This window comes from Ictidomys tridecemlineatus, chromosome 2, assembly GCF_052094955.1.
Source record: "Ictidomys tridecemlineatus isolate mIctTri1 chromosome 2, mIctTri1.hap1, whole genome shotgun sequence".
Lineage (NCBI taxonomy): Eukaryota > Metazoa > Chordata > Mammalia > Rodentia > Sciuridae > Ictidomys > Ictidomys tridecemlineatus.
Window position 1 is genome coordinate 7,432,494 of NC_135478.1, and position 14,835 is coordinate 7,447,328.

General features: G+C 37.1%; 1 protein-coding gene across 2 annotated transcripts in view; it reads right to left on the bottom strand.

Moving 5' to 3' along the window:
- The window catches only part of LOC101973136 (uncharacterized), a 37,593-nt gene that overhangs the window by 13,694 nt on the left and 9,064 nt on the right, over window positions 1-14,835 (bottom strand). The window contains exons 4-5 of one of the 2 annotated variants that reach the window (XM_078028759.1): window positions 7,524-7,634; window positions 439-6,714 (exon numbers count right to left, since the gene is read on the bottom strand). The exons of the other annotated variant lie outside the window; for it this stretch is intronic. Of the exons in view, the coding sequence (XP_077884885.1) occupies window positions 5,315-6,714; window positions 7,524-7,634 (1,511 nt within the window). The 3' untranslated portion in view covers window positions 439-5,314. Of the gene's footprint in view, window positions 1-438; window positions 6,715-7,523; window positions 7,635-14,835 lie in introns of those variants that run through there. 2 annotated transcript variants of the gene reach the window in all.

Below are 14,835 nucleotides of genomic sequence, written 5' to 3' on the forward strand. Positions count from 1 at the left end.
TAATTTCCAATAACCAGGGGCATGATTCCAAAAGATGTTTTTTCCATGTAAGAAACTAGAATACTGGGCCAACAGGAGGTTGAAGAAGAATAAAATAAAGAAAAAGGAAATTTTAAAAAAGAGGGGCAACCAAGCACAGGGGCACACACCTGTAATTCCAGCAACTGGGGAGCCTGAGAAAGAATTGTAAGTTGAAGGCCAGCCTGAGCAACTTAGCAAGACCCGACTCGAAATAAAAAGGGCTGGATATGTGCCTCAGTGGTAGATTTCCCCTGGCTTCAATCCCCAGTATCAAAAAAATGAACAAAAACCAAGAAAAAAATCATAGATAGATAGATAGATAGATAGATCACAAAACAAACACCAATATAAATACAGACATAATTTTTTAAAGTAGCATGTTGAATCTAGCAAAATGAAAAGGCTAATAGACCAATATGTACAAATTTAATTTATTCCAGTAATACATGTTGTTCTACCATCTGAAAATCAAAGAATGTATAGTTCATTTTGTTAACAGAATTAAGTATTTTTTAAAGACCCTGATACATGCAGAAAAGGCACTGGATAAAATCCAATATCAATTTGTGATTTTTAAAAACATTTGACAAGCCAGGAACAAAACAGAATCCACTTAATTTGATAAAAGTTATCTATGAAAATTTACAAGTAGCATTATATTTAATGGTGAGATGTTGAATACTCTTTCATACAGGAACAAGGAAAAGATATTCAATTTCATGATCTCTATTCATTAAATAAGACAAGAAAAATAAATAAAAGGTTTAGAAACCCGGTGAGAATTACTTGAGTGAGTTAAATTTATGTCACAAGCTATAAAGCTGATGTAAGAAAAAGATATTGCAAAGGTATGTACTAATCCAAAAATTAAAAATAAAAAAAAAATTTACAAAGCAAAACACACCACATACCTAGAAATAAATTAAACAAAGGCATTCAAGACCTCTACAATTAAGCTACAGAACACCTTCAGAACAGTTAAAGACAACCTAGGTAAATGGATTGTTGCATCATGTTCATTAATTGAAAGATGCAATTCTGTCTTAAGTTCTCAATTTTTCTTAGGTTATTCTATAAAATGGACCCTGAATATTTTTATAAAAATTAATAAACTCTAAAATGAGAATTTATTACTAGATTTCCAAAAATACTACAAAGCAATACAAATTAAGATAGTATGGTGCTTTTCCAAGGAAAGACAAACAAACCAAAAGACATAGATTGCTTACGTAAGCTAAGGGAAAACATGATCTAGTGGATAAATCTGTACATATATATACATCTGCATCCTACCTCACACCCTATCAAACAAAAAAATACTTGAAATGGATGACGAACCTGAATGCAAGAAGTCAAACAATGAAAGGTCCTAAAGAAAACATAAAATATATTCAGTATCTTGGTCTAGGCAAATACTCATAAAGAATACTCAGATCTCTACTTATTTTTATGTTCTGTAAAGAGTGAGAGCAATTTTTAGCAATCTAAAAAGTCATATGGCATCTAACATTCAAAAACAATTTCTAGGAACTAACAAACACTGGGTAAGTTCCCAGACTTTGTATTTCCCGAAGTCAGCATAAGATGCAATATTGCCCCTAGTTTGAGCCCCACCTGCTCACAGCTTCCACTCTCTCCTCTCCGTGTGCATCATAACTACCAGGGTTCTATGATTTGGGGAACAAATTCTAACCTCAGTTTCTCAATGAGAAACTGGGAGTTGGTCCTAAACAAATCAGAGTATTAACATTCCCCTAGCCATGGTGGACAAAATAAGCCATTAATCAGATTTCATTTTTTTATTATTAGTTGTTCAAGTATCCCCCCTCCCTTCCTCAGATTCATTTTGATGATTATATTGGAACTGTTCAAAAAAGATGTCACTCTTCTCCCTGAAGCATTATCTTGGGAGGAAAGCAGCACAGAACTTCTGAAGCCTACTGTGAAGAAAACATCCCAGCTGGAAGAAAAGACAATGCAAAAGGATGCACAGCCAAGACATGGAGACAGATAAATGCACATCTTTTAGCCTCAGGATCTAGACTGAAGCTTAGTTACAGCCAAGGACTTTTTAGCAGCAAGGAAACACTTCAAAAGAAAAAAAGAAAAGAAAAATAGGTGAAATGCTTCACAAGGTAGCCTAATAAAGATATACAAATAACCAATAAGCACACCAAAAAGTACCCAAAATCATGACATATCAGGAAAATGCATATTTCAACAACAACAACAACAAAAAAACATACCACCACACACTCTGCTGAAAAGCTAAAGTTAGAAAGTGTGGGCACAGTATGCAGAATAGCCAACACTCACATGCACTGTTGGGGACTTACTGGTGGAACCAACATTTTTGAAAATCTAAAGTATCTACCAAAACTACACTTGAAGTCTACCCTATCATTCAGTAATTGCATTCCCCACATATAGCATATACCAAGAGAAATAAGACCAACTGACAAACCAGACATTATGTTGAGTAAAAGAAGCCAAACATGTCACAGTACATGTTGTAGTTTTAACATTTACTTGAAAAGTCAGAAAAAGCACACCAAATCAAGCGTAATAAGAGTCAAAATCCAATTTCCTCTGTGGAGAGATTATTGAGAAAGAGATAAATGAATTTCCTGGAATCCTGGAAATGTGTCCACCAGGATTTATACATCTATGGGAAATTACATCAAGCTGTACACAGCTTGCACATTAGTGTATGTATACCTTGATAAACAGTAAAAAGTGATTAAGGGAAATGCTATAGTTATGCTTTTAAGAGATAAAATATAATTTTTTAAAAAATTTTTAGTTGTTAATAGACCTTCCTTTTATTCATTTGTTTATATGCCATGCTGAGAATCAAACACATGCTAGGCAAATTCTCTACCACTGAGCCACAGAACCACCCCTTAAAATACAATGTTTTTAAAAAGGGGAAGAGGTAGCAAAATGTACCTGAAACAGCCCATAGCATTCCTCTTCTCACATAAAGGCAGTAAAATCTTCCCTGTCTGAAGGTATCAAATATAAATCCTCCTCTACCAAAATAGGATGACACCTATCCGAGGCTTGCCTATATTACAGTCAGGATAACTTCATTAGCCATAGGTCTACTCACTTTTGGGACCATGGTAGGCTTGTATAGACATCAATCCCATAAGCAGAGTGAAGGATGGGACTGGACTGTGAGCATGATGACAATCCTTCTGCAAACTGGTCAACTCTAACAGGGCAGTGAAAGTGCCAGAGGAAGTGCAATGAGAAGCAAAAATGCCAAAATGGCAACACCAGAGCTTGCCAGAGAAATCTAAGTTGTGTTTGGCCAGGATACAGGAGTTAATGGAGATGTTTGTGGAGGTGCAGCCCCTGAGGAGACTGAGGTCAAGCACTTAACATTCAGTTTTGAGCAAGGATGGATCAGGGCCTTCAATACTCAGAAAAATAAGCTGAAAACTGGGGCCCACAAGGTCTCTACTCATTGGTCTACCTATATAGTGGTCCTAATAAGCAGGCAATTGTAGCTCCTTCCCTAAAGCCTTTCAAACTTCTTGCAAAGTTATTTTAGAAAACTATCACCTAGGATTAGAAGTGATAAAGGGAAATGTAGTCCTGAGCTATATCCAAATTAATATAACACACATTATTAACTTAAAACATTAGATCAAAATTCCAGCCATGAGGGCTGGGGTTGTAGCTCAGTAGTTAAGTACTTACCTAGTGTATATGAGACACTGGGTTCGATTCTCAGCACTACATATAAGTAAATAAAATAAAGATCCATCAACAACTTAAAAAATTTAAATTAAAAAAGATTCCAGTCATGAACAAACATAAAGAATAAAACACAAAACAGCAAATACATGAGACAATACTCTTTCAAGGCCTTTGTACTAATTAATTTTACTAAAACTTTTTTATTACACATGAAAAGCTTTTGATAGTAAATACTAATACTCTCAAAAACAGTTGGTACTCTTAGTTTAATTGGAAGGGGGGAATTATTGGGTATGCAACTTTCAGTATCCAGACAAAGGCGAAGGAAAAGACTAAGACGAAGGAAAAGACTAAGACGAAGACGAAGAAGAAGAAGGTGAAGACAAAGACGAAGACGAAGAAGAAGAAGAAGAAGAAGAAGAAGAAGAAGGTGCCCATGCTGTGAGTTCAAACTTAAACAATTAAAAAAAAAAAAAACCCACCATTTTCCTGCCTGCCAAAAAAAAAAAAAAAAAAAAAAAATGCATTTGAGCCAGACTCAATGATATATGCTTGTACTCCCAAACTTAGGGGGCTAAGGCAGAAGTCCAGGAGTTACAGGTCTGGACCCTGTCTCAGAGGAGAAGCATACACACACGTACACACACAATCTCCCAACAGTCCAAAAGACTTCATAATGGAAATAGCATTTACATCTCAGCTAAAGAAACTCACATCATACTCAAAAGTATGTCATAAAAGCTGAAAAGGGAAAAATACAACCTTAAATCTTCCTATTAGAAAACATTGGAAATCAATGACAATCTAGAAGTCCACTTTAATGAGGCACTGATCTTCTTTTCTAGCTCAAATTTTGAATTTTCTTATACAAGTGTTGAGAGCAAAGGCAAGTCAAGATGGCACCTGACACTTTGCCAGGAGGAGTGGTTTGAGAAGTAACACCAGCGAGCTATTAAGAGGATGAGGATTCCTTAATGACTGACTGCTGTATCTAGATGATGTTAATTGAGTTAAGCTGTGTCTAATTACTAAGATGGTGAAGATTCCTTAATGACTGATTGCTGTAACTGGATGATGTTAATTGAGATAAGCTGTCTGTATTTACTTGGGTATATATACCTCCCGCTGTTTCCACCTTCACAAGTTGCTTGTCGCCCCCGCACCACAGGCTACTTTGCACAGCCCAGCCAGACTGCGGCACAAGGTATGTTCAAAATCAAAAGGCTTTACCATATACCTTACAAACACAGGGTTTCTCTCAGTTGTCCTGAACCATTCAAAAGAATTAGTGATAATCTCCTACTTTCTCACATTTATAATGTCTCTACAGTATGAGACTTCACAAAATGAGACTTCACAAACTGCATTAGTTCAGAAAAACTCTTGCAGAGATTCCCTTACTCCTTACATTTATATGTTGTCCCTTGTGTGAATTTTCATCTTCGAGAGTAGGCTGTACAAATAAAGGCTTGACACATTCCTTACATTAATATGGTTTTCCTCCAGTATGGCTAATCACATGTATCCCAAAGGATGAGGGGGAACTGAAAGCTCTTCCACACTCTAGACATTCAAAGGGTTTTTCTCAAGTGTGCATTCTAGCATGCATAGTCAGGGATGAAGAATGTCGAAATGCCTTCCCACATTCCTTACATTCATAGGGTTTTCCTTCAGTGTGGGTTCTCATATGGATACTAAGAGCTGAGAAACAAACAAAGGCTTTCCCACATTTTTTACATTCATAAGGTTTCTCTCCAGTGTGAGTTCTTCTATGCACTGTAAGATGGGAAGAACTACTGAAGGCTTTCCCACATTCCTTACATTCATATGGTTTCTCTCCAGTATGGCTTCTAACATGAATCCCAAAGGATGAGGGAGAACTGAAAGCTCTTCCACACTCTAGACATTCAAAGGGTTTTTCTCCAGTGTGCAGTCTTGCATGTATAGTAAGGGATGAAGAATGTCGAAATGCCTTCCCACATTCCTTACATTTATAGGGTTTTTCCTCAGTGTGGGATCTCACGTGGATACTAAGAGCTGAGAAACGAATAAAGGCTTTCCCACATTTTTTACATTCATAAGGTTTCTCTCCAGTGTGAGTTCTTCTATGCACTGTAAGATAGTAAGAACTAATGAAGGCTTTCCCACATTCCTTACATTCATATGGTTTATCTCCAGTATGGATTCTCACATGTCTCCGAAAGGATGAGGCAGAACTGAAAGCTCTTCCACACTCCAGACATTCAAAGGGTTTTTCTCCAGTGTGCATTCTTGCATGTATAGTAAGGTATGAAGAATGTCGAAATGCCTTCCCACATTCCTTACATTCATAGGGTTTTTCCTCAGTGTGAGTTCTCAAGTGGCTACTAAGACCTGACCAACGAATAAAGGCTTTCCCACATTTTTTACATTCATAAGGTTTCTCTCCAGTGTGAGTTCTTCTATGTACTGTAAGATGGGAAGAACTACTGAAGGTTTTCCCGCATTCCTTACATTCATATGGTTTCTCTCCAGTATGGCTTCTCACATGTATCCCAAAGGATGAGGGAGTACGGAAAGTTCTTCCACACTCCAGACATTCAAAGGGTTTTTCTCCAGTATGCAGTCTTGCATGTATTGTAAGGGATGAAGAATGTCGAAATGCCTTCCCACATTCCTTACACTCATAAGGCTTTTCTCCACTGTGAGTTCTTAGGTGTTCAGTGAGGGATGAGGAATGACTATAGGCCTTCCCACACTCCTTACATTCATATTGCACCTTACCATTGTGATCTCTCACGTGTGCTTTAAAGGAAGAGGGACAACTGAAGGTTTTCCCACATTCCTTACATTCATAGTTTGCCTTTTTACTATGAATTTTCATATGTGCTCTGAACATGGAGGAACAACTGAAGGCCTTTACACATTCCTTACATTCATATGGTTTTTCTCCATTGTTGTCTTGAAGAGCAACTAATTCCTTAGTATTAAGTAGAGACTCAATTCCTGAAACAAAAAAATAAAAGAAAATAAAGTTACCTATGAGCAAAGGACTTTGAGCAGTGTAGCTGTTTCAGGACTTCATTATTAATAGATACAAGGATCAAAAGTAAAACAGTTCACTAAAAAATATTTCCATGAAACCATAGTATAGTAACATTACCATAGTATGGTAACACATGCTTGTAATCTCAGCTATTTCGGAGGCTGAAATAGGAGGCTCACAAGTTCAAGGACAGCCTCAACAACTTAGACCCATTCTCAAAATTAAAAAGGGTATGGGATATAGCTCAGTGGTAAAGCACTCCTGGGTTCCCCAGTGCTGAAAAATAAAAAATAGTTCTATGAAGAATGAAAGTGATGGTAACATGACCAGAAGAAATTATTGGGACAAGAGACATGAAAAATTGGGCTTCATATGAATCAAAATGAATTCTGCTATCATGTACAACAAATTAGAACAAATAAATGAATAATTTTTTTAAAAAAGAAAGTTTATGTTAAAATTTTTCTGTTAACTTGATATTTCATATTAGTATAGAAAATATATTAAAATTTTTCATTAATAATTTTTTAAAAATTACTAGGCAAGGAAAAAAGAAAGGATAAAATACACATACCAAATACAAACTTTAAAAAAGCAAATATGGAGATCGTTGACAAGAACAAGGAAAGTATGAGAGGACACATAAACAGTCAAAATAGTCCTCTGAGGCATGTGTGGATAATGAGCCTCCTCAGACAAAACAAACTTTTGCTTTATTTCTATTTTATTTTTGTCTCCTCCCAGGCCAGTTTCTCCCAGGGATTCTTGCCTTCCTGGTGCTGCTCCGTACAGATGCCCTGGATAAGTTCTGTGTTCACTGTCTGCAGTTCCTCCTCTTGTTTCCACTGGGAGATCAGATTGGGTGTGAGTACTGAGTATCCTGCACACAAGGAAAGGAATATCATGAGGGAAAGCAACGAAGAATCACAAATATCTTTCCATAAGATCGGGTCAAACTTTGGTCTTCTGATACTCTAAAGACAGAGAAGGATGAATTTAACTAAAATAAAATGTCAAATCCATTGAAGAAAAAAAAAGGCAAAGGAAGGAGGGAGAGGAAAGAAGAAAGAAAAGAAAAATAGAGAAGGTAAAAGAAAAAGCTCAGATGTGAGGGAAAAGGCAGCCTCTAATGTGAAAAACTGATCTTAATCAGACATGGTGACACAAGCCTATAATCCCAGGGTGGGATTGAGAGGCTGGAGGATCATGAAGTCAAGGCAAACCTCAGCAACTTAGCAAGATCCTGTTTCAAAGCAAAGAAAAACAAAATTTTAAAGGATTGGGGATGTAGCTCTTGGTAAAGTGCCCCTAGGTGTTCACTTCCCAGCACAGAAAGACAAAGAAAGAAAGATTGATCTGGGCTGAGATTGTAGTTCAGTGGTAGAGCACTTGCCTAGCATGTGCAAGGTGCTGAGATTGATCCTCAGCACCACATAAAAAATAAATAAAATAAAGGTGTAAAAATTATAAAAAAAAATAAAGGATTGACCTAAATTCACAGTGGAACCTCAATATTTTTATCAGCTGATCTGACACAGCCAGAATATTTTATATTTATTTTTAATATTCTTTTAGTTGTTGTTGGACACAATACTTTTATTTTATAAGGTTGAACACGGTTTCACCAAAAGTCATGTCCAAATATATCAATGAAACAGAGAGCACAGATACAGATCTACATAAGTTGGCCCTCTATATCTGTGAATTCAAGCAACCATGGATAGAAAATACAATAGGAAAAAATTACATCTGTATTAAGCATGTATTTTTTTGTGCTTACGTCCAAATCAATACAGTACAAAAGTAAAAATGAATAAGATAGGATAGATAGTAAAACAGAAAGAAGGTTAAGAAAATGCACTCCCCCCATACGAAAAGAGAGAGAGAGAGAGAGAGAGAGAGAGAGAGAGAGAGACTTTAAATGAAGAGGCTATTTCACAAAACTAACCTATAGAAAACATTCCAAACATTACAACCAACTTCTTTGTCCCGGGTGGCAGGAAAAAGGAGGTAGGGCCGACCTGAGTGAAGACTACAGACTCAAGGCCTAACTAATCAGAATGTCACAGGCCAAAGCAAGAGCCTTGGCACTTTTTCAAGACCTGATTAGCACAGATATTGATGAATGCCTCATACAGTAGCTATTTAAGTCCCTAGACTAGTACACTTAAGTGGAAACCTACTCTCAAGTTCCCCTCTCAGCCCCTGAGAGTTCTGCTTCTTTTCTTTTCAGTTATAGAAATACTACACCTTCACTCTCAAATTCTAATGTCTGTGGATTTGTCTTCAAATCTGTGAATAAGCACCTGGAAAAAAAATGGCAGCCAGCTGCTGAGATCTGCCATTGAGAGCTACAACACACTGCTCAGTAATACTGAAGAAGAGTCAGGTTCTGCCAGCTCTGACCCATGGAGCTGACCAGACAGGCATTTCCCTGCTGTGATTAGTTGCAATACTAAAATGGGCTCTATCAGTTGCAGAGACATGTAACTTATGCAGACCTACAGACTAGCAGAGTGGAGAATCTGATTTCATTTCAAACTCCAGTTTCAATTACATAGCGCTTACATTTTGTCAGGCACTAAACATAATCAAGAGATGATGTAAAGTATATGAGAGCTTAGGCTGTATACCAGGGAATTTTAATTAAGAGATTTTGACCATCCACAGATGTAGGTCTCTGGGAAGATATTAGTATCAAATCCCTACAGACCAAGCAATAACTATGTAGTCAAGTGACCTTTGACAAAGAATTGACAGCAGCACAATAGAGAAAAGGTAGCCTTTTCCACAAATACTGTTAGAACACTGGACATACCCATATAAAATACCCTTCACAAACATTAATTTAAAATGGATCATAGATCTAAATGTAAAACATAAAACTAGAAAAATTGTACAAGATACAAGGAGAAAATCTAGATGACTTTGGATTTGGCTATGACTTTTTTGATACTATATTAAAGGTATGATCCATGAGAAAGAGATTGATACAATACCCCCCATTAAAATTAAAATTCCTGTTCTGTGAAAGATAATATCTAGAGAAAGAAAGATAAGCTATGCCTAAAAGAAGACATTTGCAAGAAATTTCTCTGGTAAGAGGATGTTTCACAAAGATTTATCTGATAAGAAACAGTTTTCCTGTTCTTTACACAAAGAATGCTTTTTTTAAAAAAAAATATTTATTTCTTAGTCGCACACAATAGCTTTTTTAGTTTATTTATTTTTAATGTGGTTCTGGGGATCGAATAATATTTATACACAATGGAGTATTACTCTGCATTAAAAAATGACAAAATCATAGAATTTGGAGGGAAATGGATGGCATTAGAGCAGATTATGCTAAGCGAAGCTAGCCAAGCCCTAAAAAACAAATGCCAAATATCTTCTTTGATATAAGGAGAGTAACTAAGAACAGACTAGGGAAGAAGAGCACAAGAAGAAGACCAACATTAAACAAGGATGAGAGGTGGGAGGGAAAGGGAGAGAGAAGGGAAATTGCATGGAAATGGAAGGAGACCGTCAGGGTTATACAAAATCACATACAAGAGGAAGTGAGGGGAAAGGGAAAAATAATACAAGGGGGAGGAATGAATTACAGTAGTGGGGTAGAGAGAGAAGAGGGGAGGGGAGGGGAGGGGGGATAGTAGAGGATAGGAAAGGCAGCAGAATACAACAGACATGAGTATGTCAATATGTAAATCAATGGAAGTGTAACTGATTGATTCTGCAATCTGTATACGGGGTAAAATGGGAGTTCATAACCCACTTGAATCAAAATGTGAAATATGATATATCAAGAACTATGTAATGTTTTGAACAACCAACAATAAAAAATATATATATTTATTTCTTAGTCGCACACAATAGCTTTTTTAGTTTATTTATTTTTAATGTGGTTCTGGGGATCGAATAAGGGCCTCGCACGTGTGAAGCGAGCGCTCTACCACTGAGCAATAACCCCAGCCCAGAATGCTTTACATATTTTTGTTAGTGTTTTATCACATACATAATATTGCAATTCATTTGACACAACCATACATGCATGGAATTAATGTGCTCCATTTCAATTCCCAGTACTTCTCCTTTCCTTTCCCTGTCCCCTTCCTCTCCTCTACTGGTCTTCCTTCTATTTACCTCCTGTTTTAATTCCTGCTTTATAGATACACACAATAGTGAAAGTCACTGTGGTATATTCCTATATGTGCACAGCACGATTTGGCCAGGTGCACATTGGAGTCCCCTCTTTACCTCTTCCTCCTTCCTTCCCATCTGCCTCCTACCTATCCTACCCTTTTGATTTTCATAGGCACCCTCTGCCTGTTTCCCTCTTACTTTGCTCAAGCTTCAACACACAAGAGAAAACATTGGACGCTTGGCTCTCTGATATGGGTTATTTCACTTAACATGATATTTTCCATTTCCATCCTTTACCAGCAAATGCCATAATTTCATTTTTCTTTATGGAAGAATAAAAACCCATGTGTCAAATGCTGCTGCCTCTGATTCTACTGCTGCCAGCCTGAGGTCGCCTGGAGGTCTTTCTGGGCTGCTGCAGAAGCCAATGCTGAGGTCTCTTTTCTGGAAATGGCCTGGTTACCCCTGAGTCGATTCTGATGCTACCTCCATGGTCACTGCCACTGAACTGGAAGTCTCCTTTACTCAACCGTCACCTGCACCACCACCGCCATTGCTGTTGCCTCTGATTTCCCTGCTGCTAGACTGAGACCACCTGGAGGTGTTCTTTCTGTGTGCTGCTGCCACAGAAAAAACTATGGAAGCAACTGAAGCCCACATTGCTGCTGACCCCTGGAGATCACCTGATGATGCTGCCCCCACAGCTGCAGTTGTAACTGCCAATGCAGCCGCCACTAGTGCTGCTACCAAGGCCTAGAGGAATGCTGCAGGGGAGATTCCAGGTTTGGTTGCATGAGGCTGCACCCATTTTAGGATACCAGCCAGGGACTGGGACCTGGGTGCCAGCAGGTTTACCACCACAAGGCCCTCTGTCTGGGGACTCCAATCAGGACCTGCAGGTCCAGTGTTGGGTTACCTGTGGGTGTGGAGGACCCTGGGGTCTTCCTGCTGAGAGTGCTAGTGGCCTGGGTATTGCTGCTGCATCTCTTGCTGTTGCTCCTTTGCATGAGTGTATTCCTGGTGGTCTCTCTGCAAGTAGGAGCAGCATTGAGGTCTTAGGACTACAAATGGCAGAGCCTGAGGTATTTGAAACCCAGGTTTGTAGGCTAGAGACTAGGTTTGCAAGGGCTGATCTAGGTTTGGTGATCCCGAGAGACGTCCGAGTCAGAGCTGACAAACTGTTGAACACTGACAGAGACAGTTCAACTTTCCAGCAAGATTTATTTTATTTTTTGATTCACTAATCTCTCTACCATATTTGGAACAAGTGCCTTTTATGCTATTTTCTTTCCAACTTCTCTCCAATCAACACCCAATCTCTGTCAGCTCCTCTGCACTCTTCCTGTGAATTTTTACTTCTAGCTTCTCTCTTCCTCCCTCACAAACATTACATTCTACACTATTCTGTTCTCTCATCCACCCTTTGAAATAGTAAACCATTATAACAAAATTTCTCTTTATACTATAGATAGTTATTAAATTCATCATTTTGGTTTAATGCGAGAAAGCAGTAGTTGCCTTAGTGGGAGCTACTAGATTTAAGGCTACATACTATATGCTGAGTAACATTGATATTGGACTCACCATTAAACATGAGGTTCTGGAAACCTTCAGACACCTAGACATTATAAGTCTACAGGGTAGATTTTATGCTGCCTTAGATCCATACTTCTACATGGGAAAAAACACTAACAACATGAAAAAAATAAGGAAATAAAGAGCCCCAAACAAACCAAGATGCATCAACAACAGAAGCCAATGATAAGACAGTGGAAAAAATGTCCAAAAAGGAGTTCAGATTGCATATAGTTAAATTGATATAAAGAGTTAGAGATCATGAAAAAAAAAACAAGCAGAAATCCATAAAATGAAGGAATCAGTAAACCAAATTACAAATTCAATAAAAAGCAACACCAACAGAGTAGATCACTTGGAAGACAGAACCTCAGACAATGAAGAAAAAATATATAATCTTAAAAGTAGAGTTGCCCATGAAGAGAAGATGGTAAGAAACCATGAACAGAACATCCAAGAATTATGGATAACATGAAAAGACCAGATTTAAGAGTTATTGGAATAGATGAAGGAGCAGAGATACAAACCAAACGAATGCATAATTTTTAAATGATATAATAGTAAACACTTGCCCAATCTAAACAATGGAATGAAAAAGTCAAATACAAGAGGCTTGTAGGACCCCCAAATGTACAAAATTACAGCAGACCCACACCAAGACACATTATACTAGAATGACTAACACAGAGAATAAAGAGAAAATCTTAAAGGCATGAGAGAAAAAAATCAAATTACATATACAGGGAAACCAATTAAGATCTCAACTGATTTTTCAGCCCAGAAACTCAAAGCTAGGAGGTCCTGGAATAATATATTTCAAGCTCTGAAAGAAAATGGATGCCAACCAATAATTTTATAACCAACAAAATTAATTTTCAGATTTGAAGACGAAATTAACACATTCCATAATAAACAAAAATTAAAAGAATTCACAATTAGAAAGTCTATATTACAGCGCATTCTCAACAAAATATTCCATGAGGATGAAGTGGGGGAAAAAAGTGAAAATCAGCAAAGGGAGGATGTACACTAAAACAACACTCAACCAAATGAGAATCTAAGAGAAATCAAAAACCAGAAAAAAAAATCAAAATGATAGGGAATACAAAATCAGATCACAATAATAACCTTGAATGTTAATGGCTTACACTCATCTATCAAAAGACATAGCCTGGCAGATTTTATTAAAAAGCAAGACCCAGCAATATGCTGTCTTGAAGAGACTCACCTCATGAGCAAAGACATCCACAGGCTGAAGGTAAAAGGATGGGGAAAACCTTATCACTCAAATGGATTGTATAAACAAGCAGAGGTTTCCATTCTCATCTCAGATAAGTAGACTTCAAACCAAAGTTAATCAGAAGAGATTATATATACTTCCCTTTTTTTTTTTTAATATTTATTTTTTAGTTCTCGGCGGACACAACATCTTTGTTTGTATGTGGTGCTGAGGATCGAACCCGGGCCGCACACATGCCAGGCAAGCGCGCTACCGCTTGAGCCACATCCCCAGCCCATATATACTTCCCTTAAGAGGACATTTCATACCTCTTAAGGAAAGTATATATAAAAAGGATATAACAATTACAAATATTCATGCCCCAAACAATGGAGCATCTATATACATCATACAAATGCTTCTCAATTTCAAGAGTCAAATAGACCACAATACAGTAATACTGGGTGACCTTAACATACCTCTCTCACTATGGGACAGATCTTCCAAAACAAAAACTAAATAAGGAAACTATAGAACTAAATAATACAATCAATAATTTAGACTTAACAGACATATATAGAATATTTCATCCATCAACAAGCAAATATACTTTCTTCTCAGCAGCATATGGCTCCTTCTCTAAAACAGACTATAGCTTATGCCACAAAACAAATCTTAGTAAATACAAAAAAACAGAGATAATGTCTTGCATTCTATGAGACCACATGGAATGAAACTAGAAATTAACAATAAAATAAAAATAGAAGTAACAAATGGAGACTAAGTAATACACAATTGAATGATGATTTCAAGAATTAAATAAAAAAATTCTTAGAGGTAAATGAGAACACTGATAATCATATCAAAATCTCTGTAACACTATGAAGTCAGTACTCAGAGGAAAGTTTATTGCATTGAGCACATTCATTAAAAGAATAAAAAGTCAACAAATAAGTCACGTAACACTACATCTCAAAGCCCTAGGAAAAGAAAAACAAATCAAAACAAAAAGCAGTAGAAGAAAGGAAATAATTAAAATCAGAGCTGAAATTAATGAAATTGAAACAATTGGAAAAACTGACAAAACATAAAGTTGGTTCTTTGAAAAAATAAATAAAATAGATAAACCCCTGGCCATGCTAACAAA